We start from the raw sequence: 21,213 nt of genomic DNA on the forward strand, positions 1-21,213 counted from the left end.
TTTTTAAAGATTTATTTATTTTCCTTGGAAAGTCAGATTTACAGAGAGGAAGAAAGACAGAGAGGAAGATCTTTCATTCGCTTACTCACTCCCCAAGCTACCACAACAGTGGGAGCTGAGCCAGTCCAAAGCCAGGAGCCAGGAATTTCTTCCAGGTCTGCCACACGGGTGCAGAGTCCCAAGGACTTGGGTTGTCCTCAACTGCTTTCTCAGGCTTCAAGCAGGGAGCTGGATGGGAAGTGGGGCTGCTTGGATTAGAACCAGCATCCATATGGGGTCCAGGTGTGTGCAAGGCAAGGACTTTAGCTGCTAGGCTACCGTGCTAGTCCAAAAGAGTAAAGTCTGTAAGTTCATTTTTAAAAAGCTCTAGAAAATTCAAATTAATGTGTAAGTATCAGATCGGTGTGGTTCTTTTGAGGGATAATGAAGAATTGCCAAGGAGTGTAAGAAAGCCTTTGGGATATTGGTAAATGCACCTTGATGATAATGCTTTCTTTTTGGTATGATCAGCAAAACAAATTTTAAATATGTGCAGTTAATTTTATGTCAGTCTTATTTCATTAGAAATGTTAAGAAATTTAAAAACCAGTACCAAGTCAAATCCAGGACAATTATGGAAGAAAAATGTTATATATGTGAGAACTCAAAGCAGAAAATGGTTAAGCAGTGGAGACATTGAGGAAAATCTAAAGCTGTTTTTTTTAAACATTAATAAATTCAGTAATCCTCTTGCTGATGTGAACAAGAGCAAAATCAACATGTCTGCTGATATTACAGGGACTGATATTACATGGATAATATTAAGGATAAACAAATCAATAAATTTGAAAGTTACATGAAACTCTGAAAGTTTAGAAAAATTATCTTTCTTCTTCCCTCCTTCCTTTTTCCTCTCTTCCCCCTTTCCCCTTCCTTTTCTCTCCCTCCCTCCCTCTCTTTCCTCTTTTCTTCCCTGCTTCCTCAATCAGATGTTCAGAGAGATAGGGAGAATGATCCTCCATTCTCTGATTTAACTCCACAAATGGCTCAACAGCTAGGAATGGGCCAGGCTGAAGTCAAGAACCAGGAGCTTCATGTGCGTCTCTTGAACAGGTGCTACTTGGATCATCTTTCTGCTTTTCCCAGACTGTGAACAGGAATCAGAGAGCCAGTACAAGTCTTGCAGAACGTTGGTACAGCATGTTGGGCTAATCTTTCATGAAAACTGGTAGGATGGGATCTGGGTCTAAGGAAGAAGTGGTTTGACTGGGCCTATTATGCTAACTTAGGTGGTTCTCATTTCTCTGAGAAGTTGTTGGATTCTTTTGCCTTTTGGAGAGGTATTTGAGGTCTTTGCTTGGTTTCCTGGAGCAGGCAAGCTTATATTTGATGTGTATTTGGGTATGTTCCTCTTCTTTGCACAAGAGTCTGCAAATGCATTTGCCTCACTTGGAACTGTGCTTGCTGAGTTCTGGGCATACAGCATGGGCTCTTGGTCTCTGAGATCAAAGGTCATGAGGCCTCTGAAGCCACCTGGATATGAAAGCATGGCTGCCCATTGATGTGAAAGGCAATTTGTGGGATTGAGAGTAAATCTGATAGAGGTAGGTGTTCTTGGGAGGCTCTGCTGACTGGCCTCTGGGACTTGGAGGGGACACAGGTAGCAACATCCTTGGACAACCCCTGCTAAGTAACACGTCGCAGAGGCACCAGTGAAAAGTTATGCCACCAGTGACAAGTTAATGTTATATATATTTGGTATAAAAATTATGAGTCACTTTTCTACTATTTTCATAAACAGAGTGATCCTATGTTAATAGAGGCATATTTGGGGACTGACACCATTGTATAGTGGGCTAAATCTCTTCCTGTGGCACTGACATCCCGTAAAGGTGCCAATTCGTGTCCCAGCTGCTCCACTTTCCATCCAGCTCCCTGTTTATTGCTTGGGAAAGCAGTGGAGGATGGATGGTCTAATACCTTGGGACCCTGCACCTATTTTGGAGACCCAGAGGAAGCTCCAGGGTCGCAGCTTTGGACCCACATAGCTCTGGTCATTGCAATTTAAAAGGAAATTAACAGGGCCTGGCGGCATGGCCTAGCAGCTTAAGTCCTTGCCTTGAACATGCCAGGATCCCATATGGGCGACGGTTCTAATTCCGGCAGCTCTACTTCCCATCCAGCTCCCTGCTTGTGGCCTGGGAAAGCAGTTGAGGACAGCCCAATGCTTTGGGATCCTACACTTGTGTGGGAGACCTAGAAAGAAGTTCCTTGCTCCTGGCTTCGGATCGGCATGGCACCAGGTGTTGCGGTCACTTGGGGAGTGAATCATCAGACAGAATATCTTCCTCTCTGTCTCTCCTCTCTGTGTATCTGACTTTGTAATAAAAAAATAAAACAAATCTTTCTTAAAAGGAATTAACAAACTGATGCAAAATTGTATCTCTGATTTTTCAAGTACCAATAAACAGTCTTAAAAAATAGTGACATATTTGAAGCCTACAGTTGATATAGCTTTGTGTTTCCACAATTATAATGTTGATTTGGGATTACTTTTTGTGACTTCTAATCATCTGATTTTCCATATAGGAATTTTCTTTAAGAACTTGGGTTGGTTACCAAGGTAGCTCTGTTTCTGTAGAATTTGCATGCATAAGCTCCCCACCCTCTTTCTTTGTTAGCGTGTAATCATTTTTGATTGTTTCATATGTAGCATTATCAGTTTTTTAAAATACATGGTCTTCTTAAAAATATAATTGAATTGTGTATTAATATGAAATTATAGACTAATAACAATTTAAGTTGATTTGTACATTGATTTAGTGTTTTGTTTGTTAGTATCCTACCAGCATTTAACTAATTATTGACTTATAAATAGACTTGCTTCCTGTGGAATAATTTGTAGGTGTTGAAGAGGTTCTCCTTTCACTGCTTTCCATGGCACCATGTCCATTTTTGTTTTTAACTTTCAGTTTTTCATCTTCAGTGAAGATTGGTCTTGCTTTGTCTTGCCTGTAAAGGCTTTGTTGTCCTTCAAGTGGTTACACTTCATACAACTATGTTTCTTTTTTTGTTTTTAATGTAAAATTTTATTTTTATTTTGACAATCTTTACATAGTTAATTAGGGTAAGAAGGTTCAAGGGCTACAGGAAAGTGGACAATACTCGTATGTTTTCCATATTGTTACCTTCATGTTTAAAGGGGGGTATTAAGGGAGAAGGCCCACCCAATTTCCCACCCTCCCCAGGTCCCAGATATAGGGCATGCTCTGAGGTTCTTGCTTAGGTGGTTTTAATATTGCCACAGTTATGAATTGCTGTCAATCTTGCCACTCCAAGCACTATGAGGTCTTTGAAAAATCCACTGATTGACATAGTCCACCATAGCTGAGATGGTTGGTTGACCTATTCTGTCTTCTCTCTTTTCTTCGTTAGGGTTCTGAGTCCAGCATTTAGATTAGGAAGATCTCCAAAGAAACTTCTTGTATGTGCTAAGAAGTACAGGGCCTGGCACCATCCATCACCCCAATCAGCTGGTGGTTGCAATTGCTGGGTTGGTTCTGTTTTCACTCCCGACTTCCACTGGGTGTTGCAGTCCAGCCTGGTTCTGCCCAGCACATACTTGGCCCTCACATAAACCAGTGGGAGCTGCAGCCTAGTTGGAGCAACCCACAATAACCCCGACCAGGCCCACCCCCTACCCTGGTTTGCCAGTAAGTGTAGCAGTAATCCAGTCTGTCCCACACCCCTTTCCACCCCAGCCGCTATCTTAGTTTTATGTTCTTCTGTGGAAGTGGTAACCCAAGAGGGATGAGCCCACTGTTTCCCTCCCAGGCTTCTCCCACTCCCAGATTCCAGCTGATGCTGTGGCTAAGCCCAAACAACCCTCGCCCACTTTAATTTTGTTTGCACCAGTAGGAATAATTCGCCCAGCCTGGCTTTTCCCTGATCTAGTCCACATGAGGCGCACAGGTGTGGTAGCTCTGCCTAGTCTGGTCTGCCCCCATCCCAGGCTATGCTCTCCTGCGGAAGTAGCTGTCTAGCAAAGGAACCACCCCTTATTCCCCTGTTGGCACTGCCCCCTTTTTCTCACGCTTGCTGGTTGGGCGCTGCGGTCATTTCCAGTACAGGCAACCTCACCTTGGCATTACATATTTTGCACTGGTCTTTGTTGCGACCAAACCTGGCTTGACCCACACTGTTCTGGTGCTTGGATTTACCAGTGGATGACCTGGACAGATTCAGCCTGATCTTCCCCTGACCCCTGTCAATTGTATGCCAGAGGGTAACTTTCCATGGCCTTTACTGGGCTGTTTCCTATCATGTTTCTTGCACTTACCTGCCGGGTCTGTGTCCTGCCAGAGAAGTTGCCCAGGCTCCTCCATCAGAACCTCTCCCAATGCCAGGTTTCATGCTTATCAGGGTGTCCATGAGCCAACCCTACTCAGTCCACCTCCTGTCCTAGCAGGAACTGTGGCTTTTCCTGACTGGCCTTCCACCCAATCTGGTTCTTGCTGTTGGATGTTCCAGCCCAGCCATGGTTTGTCCATACCCACATATGGCTCACACATGGCTCAGTAGGGGTTTGAGACCTTGCCTAGTCCATCCCACATCTGCCCTGGTCCTCCAGGACACCAGGGAGTGTTGGGGTCCGGCCCGGTTCGGTGCATCCAATCCCAGTCCACACTTGTGCCAAGGGAGACTACAACTGTTTCCAGATCAGAACGCAGCCCCCCTTCCAGGCCACATGCCTCTTGGTGGGAACCTCAGCCCAGCTAGGGTTGTCCCCTTAGCTCCCCAACCGGGCCTGTTCCCAGCCATAGATCACTTGCCTGCCAGTGGATGCTCTGACTCAGCTTGGCACAGCCCCTCCCCTGTCCCGAACTCTGCCTTAGACACTGTGGCTTAGCGTCCCTGGCTCCCGCAGACCAGTAGGTACAAGAGCCTAGCTCAGCATGACTTCTGCTCCCTCCTGGTTTCTAGTTTTACTTGTGGGCTAAGGTTTGCTCAGTCGTGCCTGATCTTCTGTGTTCCAGTACCAGTTGACACATTAGCCAGCTGTTGGAGCTACTTTTGCAGGACAAGCCCCAAGCCCAGGCTTCTGCATGGACTGGTATTTGGTGCTCAGCATTATTAGTGATTACAAGGTTTACAGAGGAAGAGTTACTGCCTGTTTCAGGTCCAAGAAGCACAACGGGTTCAACCTGGAGCTAATTAAGCAGCAACTCAAAGAAACAAATCCCCAGAGCTCCTCGGCCGGGTGGCCAGCAGGCAGAGCCTGGCACCAATGGCGCACTGGCCGCCCGGGGAGGACGGCTCACCATGTGCCCATGGCGGCTGTCTGGGATCCAGGCATGAGACGCCCCGTCTGAGACCCACCAGCAGCCAGGAGGCTGCTGGAGGTTTAAATTCCCAGGCCCAAGTTCGCGCCCCTCCCAAATCCCATTCACTGCCCCATAAAGGCGGCGGGTGGGTCCTGGACCTGCCCAGTCCTGGATACCTCCCCTCTCAGTCTGCTCACCCCAAAGGAAGCGGCCCGGAGCCCAGCAGGCCCGGGAACAGCTCACCATGTGCACATGGCGGCTGTCTGGGATCCAGGCATGAGACGCCCCGTCCTGAGACCCATGTTTCAAACTGAGATGAAGCTGAGTTCTGCCATAAAGCTGTCTCTGGCTATTAGGCGGTTTTCATTGTTGTTTTTGTTTGTTTTGTTCTGGTTTCTCTTGTAACTGTTGATTTTCTCTTCAGTGCTATGTAATTTATCTTGTAGATCATATGCCTTGGCTTTCTTTTTCTATCAGTTTTTATGTATGCTGTCTGCCTTCATCCTTAGACCTTTAACTAGGTAAGAGAGGAGATGTAGATACATAATAATAGGAGTTTTGATTTCCCCAAGATAAGACGTCAGCCAAAAATTTGATTCTAACATATGTTTTTCCAAACTATGTTACCTGTTGGTTTTGCTATAATATGCGGAGCACATAGAACATGTACTATGTTGAGTAGTTTGAAATAGTTTCCATTTAAGTCCCTAATCTTTAATACCTATTTCTTTTAAAAAGTCATGGTTAAAATACCTGCTGTTGTTTAATTTAACTTTATTAATTGTCATCTTTTACCATCATGTTGAAGCTTGAGTCCTTCAGAGGAGCAAGATATTGTTTGATCAAGGAGATTTGGGCTACTGAAATATTTGTTATTCATTGTGCACCATATGCCAAATATTATTGCTAGTTCTGGATATGAACAAATGTGTTATTTTGTTAATAATATTTGATTTCTTTTTATTTATACAGGAGAGATTAAACAGATTCTAGAAAATGAACTTCAGATACCTGTGTCTAAAATGCTGTTGAAAGGCTGGAAAACCGGAGATGTGGAAGACAGTGTGAGTCTCTTAATTGCCTGGAAATAAAAAGAAAATTAAGTTTAACAATGCACTAAATCATGTATTAATATTGGTTTTAATTAAAGTAGTTACATATGAAGGGGAGTAGATTTGCTAATAATGAGTTAGTTTAAGTAGTCAGCAGTTTTCTTCAAGCTTAATTGTTTTCACGTTGAACCGATTGTTTTAAGCATGTAAATGAAAATGCTACATGTTATAATGCATTCTGTTATAATGCATGTTATACATGCATTCTGTTTTGAGAGCCTTATCTTTCTCTCAGATTTCTTAGGGTGTCAGAGTGCTCTGGAATAATTTACTGAGCAGTTACTTATTAGCCTGAAAGAAGTCGCACACAGTATATACATTCATGACATGTATTGATTATAGTTCAAAGATAATAAGAGAAAATTTTAAAACTTGAGAAATGTAAATCCTAAGAATTTTTCTTTCTTTGGTTGCATAGTGACAAGTGCCTGGAATGAATTCTATTTTAAGAATGTGTGCAGTGTTGTGATTTTTCAGGTAGTTGTCATTCTCAATATACCTCAAGTATTAAAAAATTCACTTTGTTTTATAGGATTAATAATCAAAAAGGGAAATAATTAGTTAATTCTAGAACTTCAGATGTTTAGGGGCAAACTAATTGTCAACACTTTCATAGTAGATACCTGCCTCTGCCAGCAGAGCCGGTAACGTGGACAGGGAGAGGGTCTGGGGATGAAGCACCGACAGGAGACCAGTGATGGTAGAAGTCTCTGTGAAGTCTCCATTTATTGCTCCTTCACCTTCGTTTATTGCTCCTTCACCTCTCCTTATATACTCTTTCCCCCAAGTCCTAATTTAGCAGGATATTGGATACAGATGAGTTCAACTAGTCTCGGTGCTTTTAGCCATAAGCCCAATTCCTGTTTCTGCCCATCCCAACGAGCACTAATCAACTTCTTAGCCCATAACAGATAGCAAATTATTATTTCAATGAACAGACAAGGTTGGAATCTACAACTATTTGGTCATTTTTTTGTGAATGGCTTCTTGTCGACATTCTGCTGATGTTTATATGAGTATTAAAGCTCATTTGATATACGGTAATGTAATGAGTACCTCACAGAGATATTTCCAGAAAATTTGGGTTGGCAAGATATTTGTAAGTTTAGACACAGGTTATATCAGGCATCAGGTGTTTTTTTCTGGATAAAGTCAGATGGTAGATATGTTATTTGTGGACCATTCAGGCTCTTCTGCATCCACTTTCTCTGATATTGCACATTGAAACAGCTCCCCTGCCCTGGCAGCATTTAAAAAGTTATTTACTTTTTTAAGAGGCTGTGTGAAAATAGCAGTAGGTTAATTTTTTTTAAATGGGCCATAGTTTGTTATCCCTTTTTGCTGTATGTTCTAATTGAAACATGAACTTCTTAGAAAATATTGAGTAGCTGAGTAAATCAACAATCTTGAAAAACTAAAACAAAGTGAATTTGTTTGAATCAATAGTATGCATTCATTTATTGAGAAAATTGTGGTTTTGTGACAGTCTGGTGTGTAATTTTTAATAGGTGTTGAAGAAAAAGGCAATAGTTTTGAAAATGTAATTAAACTATGTGTTCTGTCAAGTAAATGTAGCCTTTGTTACAAATATTACTTTAGTTACTTATTTCTAAGTATTCTTTTGCCTAGGTGATTGCTGCTATTCCCATGCCATTAATTTTGTGGTAACTACCCAGATTTGTCTATAGTCTGGACTGAAGCCAGAAGCCTGGAGTCTCTCCTGGGCCTCCCACATCGGTGCAAGGTCTCAAGGATTTGAGCCACTTTCTGCTGCTCTCCTCGGCCATAAATAGGGATTTAGATCAGAAGTGTAGCAGCCAGAATTTGAACTGGTTCCTATATGGCATGCTGATGCTACAGGGGGAAGCTTAGCCTACTATGCCATGGCTCTAGCTCCTAGCCCATTTCTTAACTAGATTGTTTTCCTGTTGCTGAATTTCAAGCTCTTGCTAAATCATGGATATTAATCCTTTATTAGTAGCATAATTTGCAAATATTTTCTCCTATTCTGTCAGTTCCCTCATCACTTTTTTTGATTATTTCCTTTGCAATACAGAAGCTTTGTAGCTTGATGTAATCCCATTTTTCTAACTTTTAATTTTGTTACCTGTAGACTTTTCCAAGAAGTCTTTGCTTATGCCAGTGTCTTGTACCTTTCCCCATTGTTTTTCCTCTAGTAATTGGGTGGTATCAGGTCATAGATTTGGATCTTTAATCCATTTTGACTTGATTTTGTGTAAGATGTTCAAAAGTCTGTCCTTTTGCCAGGGTAGATTGTTAGCTCATTTGTCAAAGATTAGTTGGTTGCAAATGTGTAGATTTGTGTAGATTGATTTCTGGGGTTTCAGTTCTGTTCCATGGTCTTCATGTGTATTTTTGTGCCAGTACCAGGCTGTTTCGAGTATAGTTGCCCTGCAGTATGTCATGAAGTTTTGTGTTGCCTGTGGCTTTATTTTTGTTATTTAAGATTGCTTTAGCTATTCAGTGTTGCTTGTGTTTCTGTATGAATTTTAGCATTGTTTTTCTTAATCTGAAAAGAATTTTACTTATATTTGATTGGGATCAGTAGATTCTGCAATTTGCTTTTAGAAGTATGGACCTTTGGATGATGTGAATTTTTCCAATACACGAGTGTGGATGATTTTTTTTTCTTTTTTTTTTTTTGTGACTTCCATATCTTTGTTGTTTTTCAACTTTTGTTATAGAGATTGCGCATGGTCTAGGTTGAACTTATTTAAATGCTTTTGCAGGTATTCTAAATGGGACTAGTCTTACAAATTTTTTCTCAGCTATTCATGTAAACTAAGACTATTGATTTTTATGTTTTAGATTTATTTATTTTTATTGGAAAAGCAGATTTAGAGAGAGAATGAGAGACAGAGTGAAAGATCTTCTGTCTGATCCACTCCCCAAGTGGCCACTGAACCAGTCTGAAGCCAGGAGCCAAGAATTTCTTCCAGGTCTCCTACATGGGTGCAGGGTCCCAAGGCTTTGGGCCATGGTCTACTGCTTTCCCAGGTCACAAGCAGGGAGCTGGATGGGAAGTGGAGCAGCCAGAACCCCATACTCTGCTTTCTCTTGTGTTATTCTAGTTGTCTATTCAAGTTTTTAGCTGAGATAAACTACATTGTTGCTTTGCATTGTGTTACACACATCTTTTCCTTCCTAGTCAGTATCCAATCTAATTTTTTTCTGTCTATTCTGTATCATTTTTGTTTTTCTCTAGTAAATTGTTATCAACATAGTTTTGTTTCTTTGGTTTTTTTGTTTGTTTCTTCAGTTCTTAAGATAAATCTCTTAAAACATCCCATTTCTAGCAGTGACTACATTATATAGTTAGCTTCCCTCACCCCCTTTCTCTATCCCCACTGTCTTTAAAATTTGTTTGAAAGGCAGAGTTCAGAGAAAGAGGGAAGAAGGGAGGAAAAGGGAGAGAAGGGGAAAGAGAGAGAATAGAGAACACACACACACACACACACTCACACACCCCTGCCTAACTGCCAGTGGATACAATAGCCAGAGCTGGGACAGACTGCAGCCAGAAGCCAGGATTTCCATCCCAGTCTCCACACATGAGTGGTAGGGGCACAAATCTTTGACCATCTTTTGTTGCTTCTTAACGATTATTTACAGGGAGCTAGATTGGAGGCAGAGCAACCAGGACTCAAACTGAATGCTCCAGTATGGGCGGCTGACATTGTAATAAGTAGCTCAGGGTGCTGCACCATAGTGCCAGCCCCTTTGTAGTCAATCTCCTTGATAACAAAACTTTACACTAAGTTGTTTTTAGTTCTTGTCTCCAGTTGTTGTTTTTGTCAAGGTTGTCAGTAATCACATTATTAATTCATTGATATATCTATTTTTTTATGTGCCAGAGAGAATTTCCACTTACTGATTCACTCTTAAAATGCTGCTGTGATCGGGTTGGATCAATGTCAAGCGGGGTGCTGGGAGCTCAGTCCAGATTGCTCATGTAGTAGCTAGAACCTAACCCAACTTCTTGGCATCATTACTGCTCCTTAGGATCCACATTAGCAGGAGACTGAGTCAGGATCTGGGGTGAATATTGAACTTAGATGCTTTGATGAAGGTTATGATATCTTTAACGCTAGGCCAAAAGTCTGCCACTGTGTGTGTGTGTGTGTGTGTGTGTGTGTGTGTGTGTGTGTAGTAAGGTTTTTTGTATTCAGTGGTTCTTTTGCATATCTTATTTAGAAATGATAAAGTGCAATTATGAAATTGCTGTATTTTCAGGAATTGTAGGAAAAACTATAATGCGAATCAATATTGTTTTTTTTTTTTTCCCCCAGATGGTCTTAAAGTCACTACATTTGCCAAAAAACAACAGTCTTTATGTCCTTACACCAGACTTGCCACCACCTTCATCATCTAGTCATGCTGGGTAAGGTGCTTACTTTTCCTGAGAATCTGAAAGAAATGGTTTGATTGTTAAATTGCCTCAAGCTTTATATAAACATCAAAATTAAATCAAACAGAAATCTCATGGAAACTTGAACCTATCAGTAGCTGTTAAGTAGATCAGTTTTCAAACCAGTTGGTCTGGAATGTTTGTTTTAGTGGTGAGATCTTGACCAAAGAAGCACTTTACAAAAACTGTAGTGTGTAAAAAATAGTAAAAACCAGTCAGTTGTCTAATGGAGAAGCTTAAGAGTTGGAGGGAGACAACTAGTAAGTGGAACATCAGTCTTTGTGCTAAAGAGGACATATCTTGGGCCCGGCGCGGTGGCGCAAGTGGTTAAGTCCTCGCCTTGCACGCCCGGGATCCCATATGGGCGCCGGTTCTAATCCCGGCAGCCCCGCTTCCCTTCCAGCTCCCTGCCTGTGGCCTGGGAAAGCAGTTGAGGACGGCCCAAAGCTTTGGGACCCTGCACCCGCGTGGGAGACCCGGAAGAGGCTCCTGGCTTCGGATCGGCATAGTATCGGCCCGTTGCGGCTCACTTGGGGAGTGAATCATCGGATGGAAGATCTTCCTCTCTGTCTCTCCTCTCTGTATATCCGCCTTTCCAATAAAAAATAATAAAAATAAATCTTTAAAAAAAAAATAAATAAAAAAAAAAGAGGACATATCTTTTGTGATTATAAATTTAGAAGTTGTAAGAATTAACAAAAATAAGAATTTTTGTTCTTTGTAAGAATTTTGCTATTGCAAAAATTAAAACAAAAATAAGAAAGTAAGGAGGAGGGGTGGTGGGAGCAATGGATAGAGGGAGGGTAGGGTGAAACTTATGCAGTAGTGACTGTTAATGAATAACATGGTGTGTGTTCCCTTTATATAAATACATTTTATTTATTTATTTTAAAGATTTATTTATTTATTGTAAAGTCAGAGATACAGAGAGGAGGAGAGACAGAAAGATCTTCCGTCTGATGATTCACTCCCCAAGTGAAGCGCAACGGCCGGTGCTATGCCGATCCGAAGCCAGGATCCAGGAACTTCTTCCAGGTCTCCCACACAAGTGTAGGGTCCCAAAGCTTTGGGCCGTCCTCGACTGCTTTCCCGGGCCACAGGCAGGGAGCTGGATGGGAAGTGGAGCTGCGGGATTGGAACCAGCGCCCATATGGGATTCTGGCATGTTCAAGGCGAGGACTTTAGCTGCTAGGCCACGCAGCCGGGCCCTAAATACATTTTTTTTTTTAAAGGACTTCTTGGAGTATATTCATCGTGTTTTACAGAGTAAAGAATAAAAACCTGATATCAGTTTTTATTTATTTATTTATTTATTTCAGTTTGGAATAGAAGGTTTCTCTTTTTAGCTCTCACAGTAAAATTCAATATATTTAAAGAACATTTCAGTATTTTAATATTTAATTACACACTGCTTATTATTAGTAGATGAAAACAATGATTATGCTAGAGGTAAAATAATGATTTTTGTGTATGAATTTTACTATATGATACCATGCAGTATCATCTCAGAACTATGGTCAAGAGTTATTTATATTTTCAGTTTTTATACAGATTTTCTTCTTTTTAAGTAAAACTTGGTGATTGTAGTAGAGGCGTATATCTAAACTTTTAAAAATCTCAAGCAGATCATATTCTACCTACCAGATATCATCATAGATACTACTAGAAAGAAAATTAGATTTGCCCTTGCCAAAGTGTTGTGTGTTAGCTGGATCTGAGTTCTTATCCCCAATGCAAGGAAGAATTTGAGGAAGAGAGCTATATAAAGATCAACAGAGAAACAAGATTTGCTTGCATGCAAAGCAGAAGTACCCAGGTCAGAGCTAGGGTACACTGGAAGGTGAGCTGTGCTCTGTGAGGTTTGGGTCCATCCCTTTATGTGATCTGTAGTCATAGGAGATAATGAGTTGTGTCTGCAGTGGGGTTTAATTGACCAAATATTCATAGAGACAGTGTTTGAGTATCACTTCAGATGTTAATGATGAATGATGGGAGTAGATGTATCGGCCATTACATTTTCTTATGATGACATTACATTTAACTAGATCTTTGCACAGATGCACTGGCAACCATGTTGCCATATTTTTGGCCAGCTCTAGTTCTGAGTGGCTGAAGTACAATTATGGTTTTTCTGCTGTCAAGGCTAGGTTGGAGGTTTTAATGCAGCAGGTAGGGCTGCAAGCAGGGACTGGTGACACCCTCAGCTTCTCTTTGCTATCTCCTCACCTACTTCAAAAGTAGAAATTATGGATTGTAATGCAACGACTTAACCACTGCTTGCGGTACCTACATGCCGTTTTGAAGTGCTTGATTGTGTTGTGCCTGCTGCTTTTTTGATCTAGCTTCCCTGTAATTCCCCTGAGAAAGAGCAGGAAATACCCCAAGTACTTGGGGTTCCTTATTCCCATTTAGGAGACCAGATTTATTTCTGCTTCCTAGTTTGGGCCTGATCTGCTCCTGGCTATTGCAGACATCTGGAGAGTGAATCATTGAATAAATCTTCCTCTATTTTTGCTTTTTTTTGAATAAAATTAATTCCCATTTGTATAGATATTTAATGTATTTGCATTTGTTATTCTGTTAGTGTTTTAGGATAAAGATTTAGAGATCTCTTGGATTGCTCTTAATCTATATTTCAATTAAATATTAACAGGAAATAGAATCTAAGCACTCAGTAGCAAACTACAAACTTACAGTCCTTGTACATATAGTAATGTTAATATAAACCTCAGGTGAGAAATTGAAGAGTTATATGTATGGTTCTGTATCCGGTCAGGTGGAACATTGTTTTGTGGGTTAGTAGACAAAGTGTAATCACTGTCATACAATATGTAATCCACATAATTAAAAGCAGGCAGGAGACATCATTGTTTGTAATCTATTGCTTTCCAGTAGTGTGATTAAATGGATTTATCCAAATGTCTTCCTGGGCTAATGGAAATGTTTTTCATTGCCATGTGGCTGACTTTAGTTTGATTGCCAGTCACTCAGTCCCTAGATAAGCAGGAAATTACAGTGCTGGTGACATACAGTGTTTATTAGAGATTGTGTCTATAGCACTAAAGCAGTTTTCCCTAGTTGGTGTTATAAAATTTTATCAAGTTATACTAATGCTGTTTCTTATGTTGGGATAGTAAAGAAGAGAAAAATGCAAAGGCAAACAAAAGATGTAGTGAAGGGGATGGGCTTGTGGAGATTCTCTTAATGCAGCAGCACATTTTATTAAAGCATATCAAAAAAGGCAGGGTATATTATAATGTATTTGCCCAGCTTTCTATAAAGCTAGATTTTAAGTTATATCTTTTTTTAGTATTTATTCATTTTTTAAATTTGAAAGGCAGAGTGAAAGAGAGAGAGGTATTTCATCAGCTGGTGTATTCCCAAATGACAGCCTAGACTCTAGTTGGGCCAGGTCAAAGCCAGGTACCCGCAACCCCATTCATGTCTCCTATTGCAGTAGTAGTTTTCTTCAAGCATCTGGGCCATCCATTTTCCACTGAATTCTGGGTTTGTTAGCAGGCAGCTGGATCAGAAGTGAAATTGGTGGGATTCAAACTGGGATTCACTTGAGATTTTGGTGTCACAGGCAATGGCTTAACTTACTGTGCCACAGCCCCACCTACACACACACACACACACACACACACACACACATACATACATATATGTATGTATATATATTTCTTTCTCTCTCTCTATATATATATTTCTTTTTATATATATATTTATATTTCTTTATATATATATATATTTCTTTTTTTAATTGGAAAGGCAGACCAGGTTAACGAAGAGGAGAGACAGAGGGAAAGATTTTTCATCTGCCAGTTCACTCTCCACGTGGCCGCAAAGGCCAGAGCTGAGCCTATCCAAAGCCAGGAGCCGGGAGCTTCTTCCAGGTCTTCCACACAGGTACAGGCTCCCAAGGCTTTGGGCCATAAGCAGGAAGCTGATGGGAAATGGAGCATTTGGGCATGAACTGGCATCCATATGGGATCCTGATGCATTCAAGGTGAGGATTTATCCACTGAATCGTGCTGGAACCTCTACATACACCTTTATTGTTGTTATTTTTTTAAATTTCATTTTTGATCATTTTTACATAGTTGATTAGGGTATGAAGGGGCAAGGGCTAGAGGCAACTGGATGAGACCATTGTTTCCACTTTTTCTTTTTTCCTTCCTGTATCTTGGGGAAGGGAGGAGATAAGGGGAGAAACCACATCCAGCCTCTCAACCATCTCAGGGTCCCCGATGTGGGGCATGCTCTGAGGGTCCTGCTCAAATCGTTTGTATATTTTTCTGAATTACTGTTAGTCTCACCACTCCAAGAACAATGAAATCTCTAGAGAATTCACTGGCTGACATAGTCCACCTTAGGATCTCCGTTTGCCCAGATATTCACTGCCAATGTTTTGCTGGGGTAGTTGATCAGTTTGTTCTGTCCTCTGTTATGGTACCAGGTATCCTCTGTAGTGTCCAATGTACTGCCATATCATCCATGTACAGCTGGCTATGCCGTCTACTGCTCCATCTAAGCCACTGAGGAGGCCCAGCTCTGACACATACACTCCATAGTCAGACCCAATGGTTCAGTTGGGAGGAATCCCCCAAAAAACCTTGTCTGATGTGATCCCAGACATGACTTCATGTGTGTCTGTTGCCCCAACTGGCTTATGCACATGCTGGGTTGCCATTGTTGGATCATTTCTGTGTGTGTCAGCACTATCTTCTACACAAACCAATGGGTGTTGCAGTCCAGCCCGATCCTGTCCACCACACAGTTGGCCTTCATGTAAACCAGTGGGAGTGGCTGCCTAGTCAGAATGACCCCAAATAACCCCTACCAGACCCGTCCCCTGCACTGATTTCCGCACTTGCCAGTATGTACAGCAGACTGATCTGATGTGTTCCACATCCGATTCAGCTCTCGTACATGTCTGTGGGCAGTGAAGCCTAGTTCAGTCCAACCAGCCCCACTATCCAGTCCACGCTAGTCCTGGTGGGTGCCACTCTTTGTCTAGCCATGCCTGCCTCTAGTCCTGGTTCTCATGCTCACCAGTGGGAATGGCAACCCAAGAGGGAGGTGCTCCCTCTTTCTCTAAAGGACCCACTCCCACTCCTGGATTTTGTACTTTCCAAGTGGTTCTGCAGTTTAGCTTGATGGAATTTGCCCCCCTTGCAAGCATCTGCCAGCTGATGCTGCGGCAAAGCCCAACTAGTCCACACCCAATTTGGTTTACACATGCACCTGTAGGTACAATTTAGCCTGGCTTTCACCTGAAACAGCTCACATGAGGCCAAACGGAGTTGTAGCTTTGCCTGGCTTGGTCTGCTCTCCTGATCCCAGTTCTCATACACACCAGTGGGAATAGTGGTCCATCAATGCAGCCCCCCAAAGTTCCCCTGCTGGGTTCACCCTCTCCCCTCCTGGTTCTCACATATGTTGGTTGGGAACTATAGTCCAATCTGGCATGGCCCGCCTCACCTCGGCATTTGCCAGTGGCTGTTATAGACTGGACCAACCCAGCCCACCTCCAGTTCCAGCTCATGCTGGTGATAACTACAGCTTAGCCTACACCAGCCAGCTCCCAGTCCTGGCATGAATGTAAACTGGCTGTTATTGCAGCCCAATCTGGCATGACACCACCCCATTCTGATTCTTGGATTTGCCAGTGAGTGAAATGAACTGACCCAGCCTGGTTCACCCCAGGCCTGAACCAAATGAATGGCGGTGGATACTGTTCCCTGTCCTTGTCTGGGCTGCTTACTGTCTTGGTTCTTGGGCTCACTTACAGGGACTGTGTCCTGCCAGAGGAATTCCCCAAGCTCCTCAATCAAAACCTTTCCCAATGCCACATCTCGCCCATATTTATGGGTCCATGGGCCATCCCTACTTAGTCCTCCTCCTGTCATAACAGAAACAGTGGTCTTTCCTGACTAGCCCTCACCCATCGTGGTTCTTACTGATGGGTGTTTCAGCACAGCTAAGCCTGGTCCACACCCAGACACAGCACATGTGTAGCTTATCAGGAGCAGAGACCTAGCCCAGCACATCCTGTGCCCACCCTGGTTCTCATGAGCACCAGTGCATGCTGCAGTTTGGCTCAGTCTGGTACACCACATACCCAGCACACTCCCGTGCCGAGGGATACTGCAGCCATGTCCAGACCAGATCACAGCCCCCATTCTAGCCCTCATGCTCACGAGTGGGAATCACAACCCAGCAAGGGTATCCCCTTAGCTCCCTAACCAGGCCTCTTCTCAGCCACAGATCTCGCGCATGTCAGTGGTTGCTCTCACCCAGTTTGGCATAGCTCCTTCCCTGTCTTGGCCTTTGCCTTAGATGCTGTAGCCTGTCCTGACCGGGCCTGTCCCCCATCCTAACTCTTGCTGGCAGGTGCTGAAACCTGGCCCTGCTCAGTCTGCTCCCATCCCTGGCACATGCAAATTGGTAGATGTGATAGTCTAGCTCACCATGACCTGTGCTCCAGCCTGATTTCTGTATTTGCCAGTGAGCTAAGGTTTGCTCAGCCCTGCATGGTCCTCCCCCTTCCAAAACCAACTCACATACACTTGCTAACAGATGGAGCTACCTTGCCCAGCCTGCCTAACACCAAGGCATGGTCCCTGTGCTCATCAGTGGGAGCTATGACCCCCTAGGGGTGTTTCACACTTTCCCACACTCGGCCCATTTCCAGTTCTTGATCTCAATGCTTGCCAGCTGGTGTTAGGTCCTTATGTGGCATAGCCTGTCCCCACCCCTACCCCCGCCATCCTGGCCTTTGTATTAGCTGGTGAATGTAGTCGGCCTAGCCCACCCCATACCCTTTTTTAGTCTTTGTATGCTGATGTTGCAGCCTGGACCTGTCTAACCTGTTCTCAGTCTTAGTACCCATGTTGGCAGGTTCCACGGACACTCCTAACACAGCCTGTCACCACCCCAATTCATGAGCAAACCAGTGGGACTTGTGTTTCCACAGGGTTAGGCCCGCATATCCCCCACAGTCTACCCCTTGATCTGGTTCTCTTGTGTGCTGATTAGCATAATGGCCCAGCCTAATATGACCCATTCCCTGTCTGACACTCATGTTGAGATACTGGGATCTGTCCCTGCCAGACTGACCCCTTCCTAGTTTTTGCATGGACTGAAATGTGGTAGTCAGCAATGTTCCATGCTAACAAGCCCATCTCAGGATTCCCTGTGGGCTGGTGCATTAGTCTGACCCATAAAGATCTCCCAGTCTCTCCCCAAACCACCAGGTCTCAAACCCCCACCCGTGTGATCTGCCAGTCTCCTTGCAGATCCATACCCCTACGTTCCTAAACCTCACCCCCAGAGACTGCCTGAGCAGCTGCCTGACCTGGGAGGGGGAAGATCCCCCTATCCAGCATGGTGGCCAGAGACTGCCCCCCTACATTTAACTTTAATGTTGATTTTATGGGAAATTATTTTTAAAAATCCAGGCAGGACCTTAAAAGTTAATGATAGTGATTATTGTTAATTTCTCATTTCCTTTTTTGATGTATCACCAGATGAAAATAATTTTTCCACCTTAACTATATATTGGAATCCCAATACAAACCCTTTTGTGATATATAGCACATCATGTGATCAAACATGGCAGTCAGATAAGCTTGCTTTATACTAGAGCCTCTAAGGCATCAAATTTATTTCTTACAATTTTTTTATAATTGGTAAATTCATAGAAATCTTGTTTGTAACTTATAACCTAGTAAGTAATCTAAAAAGGGGAAAATGAAAGATAATTCTGATTCTTGGTGTTACATTGGGAATTGGCAAATGAATAAAACAACTCTGATTTTGTTAGGAAAAGATGGAAAGTTTTATATATATATCTTCAAATCTCTTTTTGATCCCAAATATGATGTAGTATTTTTTTTTAGGTGGTTGGTTTGATTTAATTGGTTTTGTTGCTTTTCTCTGAAATATTTTCACTGGGTGTTAAATGATGGAGGATAAATTAATTAACCCTAATGAAATAATTGCTGTGCATAAATATGACAAGGTCCTGCTGCTTGATTTAACCATTCCCATACTAGCACAGTGGCATGTTAGGTTCTTTCTTCACAAAGTGTTAATTTTGTTAAAAGTAATAGAGAACTCCTATACAAAAATTTATTATAACCAAATCAGAAAGTAATATGATTATAGTTTGTTTCCTACCCCAAAAATTTATCAGTGCATGTTAAAATAAATCCTGAAGTCTGTTCTCAGTTATTCGAACCTTAGACTTTTGACTTAAATTGAGTCATTGTATGCAGTGGCTACAGTGGTTACAAATATTTAGCATACTACATTGTATGTGGAGCAAAACTGTTAAGGAGCACAGTCATCCAGATTTATTTATGCTAATATATTAATAACTTTTCATTGAAACTTCAGTCCATCTTTGTAACAGTTCTGTCAATGGCGCACACTTATTATGTTGCCTTTAGGTGATTTTTTCACCTATAAAACATTGGAGGTGTCTAAAACAATTGAAAGTTGATCTGTTCAGAAGAATTGAGATCAGCAGTAGATGTAAAGAGTTTTGATCCAAGCACAACTTCCTTTTCAGGGTCTTGTCTCCAATAAAAATTTAGGGAAAAAATTCTTGAAGTTATTATATGGTCTTTGAAAGGCATTAGGTTATGCATCATATATGTGTAATATGTTCCTAAATCTTAAAATGTTTATAAACAAACAATGTTATTTTCAGGTTTTCCTGAGAACTGTAAACAGAAAATTATTTCTTAAATTGTGTCCTATTTACAAAAGGAACTTTTAAGCTTGGTTTTATTTCCACTACGGCGTGTCTGTTAATTGAATTATTGTATTTGAAATTTCTTTCTGGGGAAAAGAGTAGCAAACTAAGAATAACAGAATTACCTTATGAAAACCTCTAAGCACCTGTAACTGATTTTTCAATAATTTTAAATAAGGTAAGTTTTTTTTTTTTTTAAGAAAGATTTATTTATTTTTATTGGAAAATCAAATTTACAGAGAGGAGAGACAGAAAGATCTCTGTCCCTGTTTCAAGTAGTCGCAATGGTCGGAGCTGAGCCAATCAGACACTAGGAGCCAGGAGCCTCTTCCAGGTCTCCCATGCGGGTGCAGGGTATCAAGGGTTTGGGCCATCCTGGACTGCTTTCCCAGACCATAAGCAGGGAGCTGAATGGAAAGTGAGGCCACCAGGACACGAAACGATGCCCAAATGGGATCCTGGCACGTGCAATGTGAGCACCTCCTGTCGTTGGGCTACTGTGACAGGTCCAAAGCTTCCTTTATAAATAGGGTAAGTCAGTTTGAGAAGCTGGAGGAACTATTGGAAGTATAAGGAGGATGAAACAACAAAGAGGAAAAGTTGGAACACGGAAATCTACAAAAGGCTGTGGTTAAAGATGGGAATCGGAAAATTCTTACAGTTTGGGCTGCTATAACAATGTGCTACGGATTGTATATTTTAAAGAGTAGAAATATATTTCTCTAAGATAAGATTTGTAGGTTGGAAAGTCCACGTTGAAGGATTTAACAGGTTCCTAATGAATGCCATCTTTCTAGTTTTTGAACAAGTAACTTCTTACTGTATTTTTGGGGGAGAGAGATGGAAAAACAGGAAGAAGGAAAGGAAGAGGGAAGAAACAATGTATGTATTTGTGTATATATTTTCTGGTCTCCCTTACTGTTTTTATATAAAGGCACCACTCCTGTAAAGTTCTACCCCTATAAGCTAGTTGACCTTAATTACTTGCAGAAAACCATATCTTCCCCTATGTTCCCCTATGCTATGAACACTTAAGTTCATAGTAGGAAGATAGTAGGAAAAATGAAAGACTAGAATGTTGGAGCAAAATGGGAAATATTTCTGGGTTCTAGATTACATTGCTGTTACAGGAAAGATTGATGGCAATGTCCAAATTATAGGTAAAACTAAAATGGAAAATAGGCGATAGATAGAAATAGGATTATTAAAATGGATAAAAATAGAAAATAGGATAGTAATGTTAAGGAAGGTTGAACTCAGCCCAAACTTGTCTCCATTCACCGAGGTTTTTGCTGTCATTGTTTGGCAGGGGTAGTTGTCCAATTTGTTCTGTTCTCCTTCTTTAGCATATGTACCAGATGTCTTCTGCAGGCCTCAGTGAGCTACCATATTCTCCATGTAAATCAGGGCCTGCCATCCAGTGCTCCATCTATTCCACTGAGAAGACCTAGTTCTTGCAGTCAGGCCCAGGAGCCTGGGCCCCACTGGACCCCTACCCCTGGGGCTCATTAACCCGGCATCTTGTGCAAGCTGGGCCAAGGACCCGGATCAGGCGATCCAGCCTTGCTGGACCCACACTCCTGGGGCTCGTGGACCTGGCACCCA

At 42.0% G+C, this 21,213-nt stretch overlaps 1 protein-coding gene across 1 annotated transcript in view; it reads left to right on the forward strand.

Annotated features, from left to right (window-relative positions):
• Positions 1 to 21,213, forward strand: part of FAF1 (Fas associated factor 1) — a 387,496-nt gene that overhangs the window by 111,826 nt on the left and 254,457 nt on the right. The window contains exons 5-6 of the mRNA XM_040978567.1: positions 6,276 to 6,367; positions 10,726 to 10,817. Coding sequence (XP_040834501.1) covers positions 6,276 to 6,367; positions 10,726 to 10,817 — 184 coding nt within the window. The remainder of the gene's footprint in view (positions 1 to 6,275; positions 6,368 to 10,725; positions 10,818 to 21,213) is intronic.

This window comes from Ochotona curzoniae, unplaced genomic scaffold (assembly GCF_017591425.1).
Source record: "Ochotona curzoniae isolate NIBS_2020 unplaced genomic scaffold, NIBS_Ocur_1.0 contig_291, whole genome shotgun sequence".
NCBI classification, from domain to species: Eukaryota; Metazoa; Chordata; class Mammalia; order Lagomorpha; family Ochotonidae; genus Ochotona; species Ochotona curzoniae.